Source organism: Rhynchophorus ferrugineus, unplaced genomic scaffold, assembly GCF_030347505.1.
Source record: "Rhynchophorus ferrugineus isolate W39M unplaced genomic scaffold, kcgeb_rfMv2 rfM7, whole genome shotgun sequence".
Classification (NCBI taxonomy): Eukaryota; Metazoa; Arthropoda; class Insecta; order Coleoptera; family Curculionidae; genus Rhynchophorus; species Rhynchophorus ferrugineus.
In genome coordinates this window covers 32,444,079-32,456,537 of record NW_027472586.1, presented here as the reverse complement: position 1 = coordinate 32,456,537, position 12,459 = coordinate 32,444,079, and the positions used below count along the sequence as shown (strand labels likewise).

The following is a 12,459-nucleotide window of genomic DNA, read 5'->3' as shown; positions in this document are numbered from 1 at the left end:
ATATATATATATATATATATATATATATATATATATATATATATATATAGGGTGTCAAAAATTTACGAAAGTGTGACTAAAAACAAAACAGTTTGAGGCCTGACTGTTCCAAAATCCAAATTAAATGCATTAAATTAAATTAAATTAAATTTATGCAGGTCAGCAGAAGAAATGTTTGTGAAAAAGTCTTTAATCTATTTACCTCAATATATATATTCGATTGTTGTCTATATTCGATATTCAATCACCAGACAACTGAGAGTTTTCAACCTGTCTGTCATATTAATTATGAAAAGATAGTTAGGGATTTTTGCTCGGTCCAAAGGATATTTTTTCTTTCTATTCATCGTTGTTTTGATGTTGGAATCAGACACCAATTTAATAGTATCACGCTTAAATCTCAGGCGATTGCGTGGTATAAATTCTGGCGGCTGCAGATAAACCCAAGCAAAACTCAGGCTATTCTGTTCCACCGCAAGAAGAAGTTCCGCGCATACCCCCTCCAAATAGCAACTCTTTATAAAATGCTAGTCCAAATACAATCCCAGTCGTAACCTAAGGTCTCTGTCGTCAGCAAACCTTCCTATCGTGAATCGGGAAACGACATAAACAAAATACCATTTGGTTCTAGATGGTCCTCCTGGAAAAAGAAAAAAACACTCAAATCTCTTTTTTTAACTTTAATCCACTTATAGATAAAAGATGAAAATATGGTAAAATCCTTTTGTTGACCAATGAGCATGGTGACAACTTGTATATATCCACACCGTGAGGTGAATAATTAATGTTCTGTAAAATTACATTAAAGTTTCCTTCACATAAGCTGAAACAACAAGAAGCAGTCTATCGTATACATCTTCATTATATAACAATTGTCTGAAGCTTGTTTTTGATATAGAAATGTTAAAATACGAGAAATTATGTTATCACCTATAGGGTTAGATTAATTCAAATTTTGCGTAAATTTTGGGACACACTATATCATGTTTAAATGTTAATGTAGCTATATTTGGCACTTAGTATAATTAGTAATTATAATTGGTTTGCATGGATAGATATAATATAAATAAAAATCCACGTATAATTTTGGCTATTTGAGCTCTTTTAACTGAATTTAGCTTCTATTTCACGTTTTTTATTTAAATGAATCAAAACTTTTTTGTGGACACTTTAATATTAACTTATCTAATACAAATACGTGCCGCAACGGTATATAAAGTGGCAGCTTCGATATCAAAACTTTAAATAAAAAATCAAGTAGTCATCGTTAACCGTAACGCTCCTATTATTACCTCCCCTGTCACCCTCGTTCATGATAAAAAGAGTTGCTTTCTCTGCAAGTGGACTTGAGAAGAGTCCCGTAATAATTTTTCAATATTTTCCAAAACCACTCAGAACTAAACCGATCAATTTCTTACAGCGAAAGTTTGACCCTAACATATCTGTCAACGTCAAGCGTGCTGTTGTTACCAATGTCGTAACAATAAACACTTATATAAAATAAAAGAATGCAGGCACGTGTAGTCGACTCCACTAAGTTTGCGAAAAAGAACAAAAGATTTTATAGTTGTAAGAAAGTGGTTTTACTTATTTATTATCTAACAATTCTCCAAATTATAAACCCCATCGTTGTGTTGTTTATTCGGAAGCTCATATATTTTTGTTTAAAGAAGATATCTTGCCATAAAACAATTTTTTTGAAGTGTGAGTTGGCCCGGAATTCACTGGGAGCTAAATCTGTCAAATAAGAGAGATTTTAAAACAATTTATACTGCGCTTCAAAAAGTTACGGTAGTTTGAGTTTAATATTTAGCTAGTTTATATATAATTCTAGAACAAAATTAATTTCGCTTCCCAAAAAAAATTTCATGGATTTTTTTATTATTATTTAATTATTACATTGTTACTAGTCGATTCCATCTAACCTACAATTTGTCTTTATGATAACTTAAATCTAGGTTTAGATTTGTATAACTAGGAGGACCCATCGGCCCTATCTCAGTCTCTGGTGAAATAATATTTATACATGTTACTGCTATATTTTTATTATATACGCCTCACTACACAACACTACACTAGATCAGATGGTTTGATTCTTTTGGGTCTGTGTCCTGTTCTCGTGGTATCCAAAAGCTGCAATATTTCAATATTCTCATGAGAATGGAGTCTTTCCTCATGCCTCCTTGCCATTCTCTTGATTTTTTGACTGACTGTGGGTATCTGAAGGACTCGATGTAGGTAATCAGTCCTATAGTATTTGGGTGCACCCACTATACCTCTCAGGACTTTGTTCTGAAAAATTTATATTTTATTTGTTAGTCCTTGCCCTCAATACTTCTCATGACAGCAATTTATTATGTACTGATGCGATTTTTTTCCAATTAGTTAGTACATTATTACATTATTAAAATTTTCTTATATTTCAATTCCAGTTCTTTTCTTTTTTTCTTTATATGTTTCTTCCAACGAAGTTTTGCATCAAGATTAATTCCGAGCCTGCCGAGCGTTGTTGCTATGTGTATTATTTAATGTTATTGGTGCTTGTACGGTATGTTTATAGGTGAACTGCACATGTACAGATTTACTTTCATTAATTCTTACACTATTGTCTCCGACAGTTATAATCGCAGTATCATCAGCAAATGTAGCCATCGTAATATTCTCCATTTGTGGTATATCACAAGTGTAGAGTAGATAAAGCATTGGTCCCAGTACACTTCCTTGTGGTACACCTGCTTTAGCTTCTTTTATTGTAGAGTAAGCTTCTTTTTGTTTGACTCTAAACATTCTGGTTGTAATGTATGATATTAATGGTTCGGTGTTTTGTTAGCATTTTCTGTAGTTTATGAACAAGGCCTTCATGTCAAACCTTATCGGCTTGTGCTACATCTAAGAATATAGCTGAGCATACTTTTTACTTTCCTAGGCTTTTTTAATAACATCTGTAATTCTGTGGACCTGGTCAAGTGTTGAGTGCTTGTTAATTAACCCAAACTGGTGTGTTGGTATTACGTTTTTTTTTTCTCTATGATCGGTTTTATTCTTTTCAACAGGAGTTTTCAAAAAGATACTTAGATATTACTGGCAGCAGTGATATAGGTCTATAGGCTTTTATTTCGTTTGGTGACTTCCCAGGTTTTGGGATCATTATAATTTCCGCCATCTTCCAAATGCCTGGGACATATTTTAATCTAAATGCTGTATTGATCAAGTTGGTAAGTTTTATAATTCCTTTTATTGGTAGTTTTGGCAGTAACTCTCCTGTTATTAAATCGTACCCTAATGATTTCCTGGGCGTTAATGTCAGTTTTAATAACTTTGGTTAACTCTTTCGACGTGACTAATTCAATCATCAAATTTTCAGCTTCTATGTCCGGCAAATTATGTTCAATATTAATTTAGTTTGGTTTAAAAGTTTTTTCTAGATATTCAGCAAATGCTTCTGCTTTTTGGTGATTGTCACGTGCCCAATTCCCACATAGGTCTCTTATAGACTTTCATGAATGGTACACACACTGTGTGCGCTTCGGAGTTAAAATGCTGAGTACATATCTCTTCTTAGCCTTCGGTTTTGATTTAAGTGGAAGACTTGTAGTAAGATTTTAATATGTTTTATTTTTTTTGCTAACAAATTGGGCTATTATACGCCCAGGTTATTTACCATCAACAAATTCATTTAAATGTAATTATGTAATACATGTTGTTTTGGAAACAGAAGCGTTAAAATGTCGGTGGCCTCGCAAATGTATTGAATAACAACTACGTGTTTGATATAAATATTATTCATTTAGGTATAATATAAATATGCTATGATGATATTTTAGATGTTAAACTAATATTGCTAAATAATTTATTATTTTTTTTAGTAATATGGACATAGAAAGCTATTTATCATCAAACAGAGCCCATTCTCAGCTGAAGTATACCGATTTAAAATTTGAGTAAGTATAACTAAACATTAAACATATTTGTTAAAAATATTCTGTTCATTCCGTGGGCTAGTGAGATTTACTATAGTTGGTTCCCAATACCACGGAAGTATACAAGGCGAACTGAAAGCCCTTCAACACGTCACTTCCGATAACAACAATGTCAGGTTGGTGGTAAGCTGACGGTAAAACCGTCACTGGCACCAGCGATGGTTTCCCCGTTGATAATAGCGAGAGTGCTAATATTTCAAATTGTCTTAAGATACATACAGGCTTTACAAATCAAGAACTGTTTATTGTTTCGTTACACTACTTTAACATGAGTTGTTCTAGATATCTATAAGTTTGTAGGTTAACTCATCTGATACGAATCAGATTCCTTACAAAATGAACTTCATATCCTACGTCTTTCCTGAAAATAGATACAGATACAGCTTGAAGGATATAAACTAAATAGATCCAATGCTCACCCACTATAAAAATGGAGAGAGAGGAATATAAGAACAAAAAAGTCTCCTTATCAGTCCTCTATTTCCTCAATGTACAAAACATTCACAAAATGCAAAATTGCATCTACGACAAATAAACTCTGGGAATAATTTTTTAAATTATTCTATTATTACATTGTTACCAGTCGTTTCCGGCTAATCTAAAATTTGTTTTTATGATAACTTAAATCTAGGTATATAAATAGGAGGACCCATCGGCCCTATCTCATTCCCTGGTGAAATAATGTTTACATATGTCAGTGCTGTTGTTTTTATTATATGCACCTTACGACACAACAAGATCAAGATGATTTGATTCTTTTGAGCCCGTGTCGTGCTGTGATGGTATCCAAAAGTTGCAATACTTCAGTATTCTCATGAGAATGGAGTCTTTCGTCATGCCCTCTTGCAATTTTTTTGATATCTTGTCTGACTGTGGGTATCTGAAGGTCTCGATGTAGGTAGTCAGCCCAGTAGTCTATGGGTGTGTCCACAATACTTCTCATAACTTTGTTCTAAAAAATTTATATTTTGTTTATGTTACTCTTTTCAGAACATCCCCATAGTTGAACTCCGTATTGCCTATATAAGTTTCAGTATTTACTTCTATAATATCAATTTATTATGTACTGATAATTGTGATTTTATTTCAATTAGGCCATAAATTTTCTTATATTTCAATTCTAGTTCTTTTGTTTTCTTCTTTATATGTTCCATCCAGCGAAGTTTTGCATCAAGATTCATTCCGAGATATTTAGCGTTGTTGCTATATGGAATTATAGTATTATTTAATGTTATTGGTGCTTGTACGATCTGATTTAAGGTGAACTGCACATGTACAGATTTACTTCCGTAAATTTTTATTTTCCAAGCTTGTGCCCAATTATTTATATTGTCACTTGCCTGTTGTAATTTTTGTGAGGCTTTTTCACTATTGTCTCCGACAGCTATAATCGCGGTATCATCAGCAAATGTAGCCATCATAATACTCTTCATTTGTGGTATATCACAAGTGTAGAATAGGTAAATTGACCCCAGTACACCTCTTTGTGGTACACCTGCTTTAGCTTATTTCTATTGTAGACTAGGCTTCTTCTTGTTTAACTCTAAACTTTCTGGCTGTAATGTACGATTTTAGTAGTTGGGTGTGTTGTTTTGGTAACTTTCTGCAGTTTATGAACAAGGCCTTCGCGCCAAACCTTGGTCAATTGTTGATGGCTTGTTAATAAACCCAAACTGTTGTGTTGTGTTGGTATTAGGTTTTTTCTCTCTATGATCGGTTTTATTCTTTTCAACAAAAGTTTTTCAAAAACGTTAGATATTACTGGCAGCAGTAATGCAGGTCTATAGGCTTTTGTTTCGTTTGATGAGTTTCCAAGTTTTGGGATCATTATAATTTCTGGTTTATGTTTTGTTCTTGCCCTCAGAGCTTTGTTTATTTATTTGCAGCTGGATGGTGTTGATTTGTTTTTACATATTAGCTAATGCAATTTCAAGGTCTCTCCCGATCTGACTTTTCGTTCATCCACGATTTGTACAGTACCTATTCGTTCTGGGTTCTAGTTCAGTTCTCTAGATTCAAAGCTGCAATATGAGATATTTCGCCTGATGTCTATATTTCCATGTTATCGGTTTTATTTTTGTGCAGTGGTCTTCCCCATATTTTTGTGTTGTTAAAATTGTTAAATTGTTGTTGTTAAAGTTATTTTTGTTTTTATATTTCAAATTATCCTACGCTGCATTTGTGGTCCAGATGCTATGTTTTCGACCCTTAACCGTTTATGACATTTTGCATTTGTTTTCTACTCTACTAACCTTTTTTTCCGACAAATTTTGACAAAAATTCTCTATGGTGATTCACCCTGTATACGCCAGCTATTTTTGACAATAAATATTAATAATTCACATTCTACTAACTTTTTTGATGTTTTAGTGATAATGACGACGATATCAGTTCCGGAACAGATTCTTATATCACTCCTGATACACCACAATCGCTCCCCAGCAGTCCGAGGACACCGAATCCACTTCCTGTTCACACTATCTTCAGGAAAAAACCCTGCAGTTTGCCACACGTGAAAAAATTGAGAAGTCCCCGGTCATCGGTGTCCTCACCACTTACCTCTGAATCAACGTCCAATGGAATACCATCAGGAACAGAAAGTAATTAATGAAACTCGTACCTGTTGAACTATAGTTGATTTAAAAAAACAATTAATTTATAGCGATCATTACATTTTTGGAGTCTCCAGTAACTCCGCTGATAAATTTGAAGAATGGAGAGAAAGAACAAATACAACCAATATTAGATAGCGAAGAATTACAGAATTTTTCGTTACAAATAGCTAGTGGGATGAAGTACTTGGAGAGTTTGAACATTACTCACAGGTAATTATATAATATTATTTACGGTTTCAATTAAATTTGCCAAAGAATAACCCATAAAAAATATGGACCTTTCCTAATTGCCAATTAATCATTTTACACATAATGGTTCGACTTTCACCATATTTTCGTTTATTGAATACGTTAAACTGAGAACTGAGATTGGCAAGAGTGTGTCGACTTCATGAATTTTTTAGTGGAAACAGCTATGTCCAATAATCAGATTGGATAGTGTTAGACATTTTAGTCCACTCACTTCACGTCACTTCACATATTTAGCTGATTAGCGAGTACATTGGGATGCACTGACACTCTTTCGAAGTACTTCACACAAACACGCTGAATTACACTATTTATTGGTTCTAGAAGATCATCGCGTTTTATCTCTTCATTTGAAACATGGTACGGAGCATCGACAGTGGCAGGCAACACTTTATTTTCAAACCGTTGTATGATGGATATATTAGACTTGCTAGCGGTACTCCATAGTTAGATTCCAAAATGAAATATATGATAATATCAGATTTAGACGATCTTTCTAGTAGGCTTACCCATTTTAAATAAATTGGCATTGGTTTCGGCCAATACCAGTATATTGAATATGTTTGCAAGATTGAAATTTAAAACAAAATTGATTTATAATGGTGTGTATATCTTCAATAGGAAAACAACGTCAATGGGGCAATGTTATTGCTATATAGGCAAAACTCGTCTAAATTTCCCACCTAATTTCATATGTATATGTAGCATTGTTGTATAGCGTTGCTGTCTGTTCCAAGCCAAGCCAAACTAAACCAATTCTGACACTGGCGTTCGATCTTGTCACCCTAAACACCATACAAATTTCCATAAACTTGCGCTGCATTTTTCCATATTAGCAACTAAAAAATAATAAAAACATAATAAATCTGATAAATATAATAATAAAAATCATATAGAATAATGCGAAAAATATCACGGGGACAATCTCGTCATGCATGAACATGAAGTTCTATATTTAGTTAAATCAGCTTGGTGTATGTATGCTATGGCCTACTAAACCCGGAGAAAACATACTTGAAAACATTAAAAGGAAATGTAACCCGCCCTATTCTCCATACTTTGCCCCTTGTGATTAATACTTCTTCCGCCTTACGAATCGTGACCTGTCTGAGCAGCACTTCTCTTGTTATGAACATACCAAGAAATGGGTCCTGAATAACCTCAAAAGATATATCGTTCTTTTAAGATATAATCTGTAAATTGATGGAGAATACTTTGAATAAAAATCCTTTGAAAACAATTTATAGGTCTAATATGATGAAAGTTACCTTCTGGAATTTCCATTTTGTAAAATGACGTTTAACTGAGCAAACAAATAACACTATTTTATACTCAGAATATTCTATAGATGTTTGAATGTTCTATAAAATGGTGAGTATATTTCAAGAGACCTTTTACGTTCATGCCAATAGGTATTCTCTTAATATTCAAAGCAAAACAGCTTGGTCTACTGAATGACCTAATCTCCCTGATATATTCATACTTGGACGGTGACGCAGTCTCCCCTCGAAAACAGATTTTCGCAGGAGTTCCTCAAGGTGCTCCATTAGCCCATACCCTGTTCAACCTTTACATGGCTGATTGCTCACTTCACAAATATTTCCACAGAGCATTATATGCAGATGACACAGTTTTCTTCACAACCGGTTACATTCCCGACGCTATTCGCGACAGACATCAAGTCCGTCTGAACCAGGCGATTGCGTGGTAAAATTCGGGCGGCTACAGATAAACCCAAGCAAAATTCAGGCTATTCTGTTCCACTGCAAGAAGAACTCCCGCGCCTATCGCCTCTAAATCGATAAAGTCCCTATCCCCTGGCTCCAGCAAACATCATAACTTGGCTTCCAGTTCGATCGCAGGTTCCAATGGTTAGCCCAAATTCAGCACGCTATCTGCAAAGGCAATGGCGTATATAGACTACTCTTCCCATTCCTCTACAGAAAAAGTAAAATCCCAATCCCCAAGAAAACGACTCTGTATAAAATGCTAGTACGTCCAGTCTGCCTCTACAGAGCACAGGTGTGGTACAGGTATGTTTCTGAGAGACAACTTAAACTACTCCAAGTGTTCCAATCCGAAAAAGTCCGCGCGTTACTCAATGGTTTATGACAAACGTCAACACTCATCTCGAATCAGACATCGCGTTCGTGAAGAGTTTCACGAACATGCTCAGTGTAAGATTCTCTAAGGCACGAACACGACAACATTATGATAAAATTCCTACTCATCCACAGACCTGGATAGAACCAAGTATGATAATCCCAGTGGTAACCCAGGGTCCTTCCACAAAATACTTCACGCAAAATACCATTTGGTTCTAGCTGGTCATCTTGGATTAAGAAAAAAAAGCATTCTCTTAAAGAAGATTCTCTAGTGTATCTGGTGGTACATAAAGGCTTTTCAAACAATGACTATCCAACGTTACAGCAAACCATTTAATTTGAAAATGTTGATTATCAAGGGTTTCATTTTATGGCCAACTCGTTTTGCTGACTGCGTAGAAAAAGCTCTCTTGTCCTCTTCTTTCTTTTCCTTGTAAGGACATTCATATGTTACTTGAAATATGGATCACGATTATAGGAAATAATAAGCAATATTTCTAAAATTGAATTAATTGTTGTCTTTTTTTTATAAGAAATAAATTTATTGAAAAATCGGTAATAATTAAGTAATAGTAATTACATTACCATTCATACTCATCTAACACCAAGTTTAGTCAAGCATAATTGAATGATTCGACAATATTTCACAACACATTCTATTCTAGGGATTTGGCAGCTAGAAACATATTGATGAACGAGAACAAGGTATTAAAACTATCCGACTTTGGTATGGCACGAGCTGGTATATACGTCAGCAAAGCTAACAAGCGCCAACCCTTAAGATGGATGGCACCAGAAGCAATCGAAACCCGACACTACAACAACAAAACAGATGTGTGGTCGTTCGGCATAGTTTTGTGGGAAATTGGAAGCTTGGGTAAGTTTCATCTTAAATAACAGGTCAATTGAAAGGTCCCCGACCTACTATATTAAACACATTTTTTGGCAAAATCAGTGTTTTTTCTCTTCAAGGATGATAGATATACTGATTATAGCGACCTCCAAATTTTCGATACCATTTTTGTAGTACGATTTGTACTTTGCTTGAAAATAGCCTCAGTTTCGGCGATCACCTCTTTGTTTGATGAAAATTTCTTCCCAGCAAGCATTCTTTTTAGTTCTGAGAACAGGAGAATATGGTGGATGAGGAAGCAATTCGAAGACCAATTCATGGATTTTTGCCATCGTTTTCACTGACTTGTGCACGTTCTTTTCTTTCAAATGCGGCCGTTTTTCGGCGATTTCGTCCTTCAAACGGTCCAATAACGCTATGTAATAGTCGCTTTTGATGGTCCTTCCTTTTTCAAGGTAGTCAATGAAAATTGTTCCATGCGCTTCGCAAAATAGAGGCGCCATAACCTTGCCAGATGGCTGTTGCGTTTTCCAACGCTTTGGAGCGGATTCATCGTGTGCAGTCCACTCGGATGACTGTCGATTGGACTTCGGAGTGAAATGATGGAGCCATGTTTCATCCATTGTCACATATCGAGGCAAAAACTCGGGTTTGTTACGCTTGATCATCTTCAAACACTGCTCCGAATCATCAACTCGTCGTTGTTCTTGGTCAGAAGTGAGCTCGCGCTGCACCCACTTTGCACAGACCTTTCTCATACCCAAATATTCGTGAATAATTTGATGTACACATTCAGTTGATATCTTTAGGGTGTCTGCCATTTCATTCAATTTCAATTTACGTTCATTTAAAATCATTTTGTTGATTTTTTAAATTTTTTCGTCGGTAACAATCTCTTTTGGCCGTCCATTTCGTTCACCGTCTTCGGTGCTCATTTCACTATGTCTAAACTTAGCATACCAATCCTTGATGGTTAATTGTCCTGGAGCAGTGTTCGAAAACTTTTTTCTCTTCAAAAAGCAATATTTTATCAACATGACATTCCTTTTTCTCTATTTATCTATAATTCACAAACTAATGATCCGACAGCAATCAAATGTATACAAGCATCTTTTGTTGGTTAGGGCTAACTAAAGAACATATGAATTTAATTCTAGTAGCGCCATCTATGTGTCAGGCCGGGAACTTTTCAATTGACCTGTTATCTGTAAGATTTCTATGGATATTTTTACACTAATAGTTTTTTCTGAAATAATTGTTTTAAATTATGTTTTTATTAAAAAACTATTCGCTGTTTTTATACATTTCATAAATTTGATCTCTGATAGAGCTACCATCAAGCTGATCTTGAATCGTCACCAGCTTCGTATGAGGACGGCTTCTTTAGGTTATTATTAAATTCGGTGGTTAACAATTTTCTATTTATTATTATTGGGTTATTCAGTGTACACAGCGCTAATCACGTACTATTTTCGTCAGATTTTAAAATGTTCTTCAAATCTGCTGCCGAAAGAAAGAAAAACAAACCAAAAATGTTCGATGACAATGAATTGCAAGGCATCATATGAATTGACAAGAATTGACATCGCGGTTTCATTGCTTGTAAAGCAAAAAAAATCAAATTCTCGGTCGCGTATTTTCACGGGTGTTAAAATCTGAATCCACTGCAATAATCTCAAGCGTAAAAAGTTATGGGTTAGTCCAGTTAGAGCGATCCATATCGACACCCAAGAAAAATATTATTGATCATATATGCTTGCTATGCCTCCTAATTGTTAAAAAACGTATTATTGCAAAAAAAATCTAGAAATAGGGAGTAACACATACAAAATCATTCTCTTGCATGAGAATGTTTTAAAGTTGCACTGTTAGAGCTTAATGGAAAGTTTTGATCCACCCAACGTACTCACCGGGTGCAGCATAGTTTTGATTGCCACATAGTTTCAAAAGATCTATAATAAATAATATCTATAGAAAATTGATACTTGGACACTCATCAATCAATATAGTTTTTTCGTCATCTTGGCGAAAATATGGAATATATTTTTATTAAAATACTAGCTGCCTCTGCAAACGTTCTTTTGCCATGTAAATAATTTCTAGAGAATTTCTAGTGTAGAAAAAAAAACTAACTTATTGGAAGTGTGTAAGGATGTGGTATATGATTGAAAAAGGCATGGAGCACTGTGAACGATGAGGGGATATAAAAATTATAATTTATATTAAGTAATAACTATTTATATCATTAATTCATTGCATAATATTAATCTCTTAATGCTACAGCGTGAACAATATTTTTTATTAGTCCGTCTTTAGCTAATACAAACAAACTTGATGGTTTACCCACTCGAGAGCATGCAACGTATAATTGTCCGTATGAAAAACATGGTGTGTTCAAATCTAAGCCACAAACAGGCATCGTTTGGTGATGAAATTTATTAATAGTCATTGCAAATGCCAATCTAATCGGAAATTGAATACGCTTAAATTGAATTGGCACATCTGTGGGTATAATAAGTATTCGTGGTATTAATATATTTTTCACCTCGAAAGTTGTCATTTAAAATGGTGGTTTCGATAAGATTTTTCATTAATTTTTGATTGACTAATGGTGTATCGATGCACAGCCGTTGCACATAACTTACCAAGTGATAATA

The 12,459-nt window shown here is 34.5% G+C and overlaps 1 protein-coding gene across 2 annotated transcripts in view; it reads left to right on the top strand.

The window, feature by feature from the left end:
* Positions 1–12,459, top strand: part of LOC143199582 (uncharacterized) — a 105,004-nt gene that overhangs the window by 90,435 nt on the left and 2,110 nt on the right. For both annotated transcript variants that reach the window (XR_013006501.1, XM_076409504.1), the window contains exons 12-15: positions 3,867–3,941; positions 6,351–6,580; positions 6,643–6,805; positions 9,615–9,826. Coding sequence is in view for 1 of the 2 variants with exons in the window: in XM_076409504.1 (XP_076265619.1) it covers positions 3,867–3,941; positions 6,351–6,580; positions 6,643–6,805; positions 9,615–9,826 (680 nt within the window). In the remaining variant the exon portion in view is untranslated. The remainder of the gene's footprint in view (positions 1–3,866; positions 3,942–6,350; positions 6,581–6,642; positions 6,806–9,614; positions 9,827–12,459) is intronic.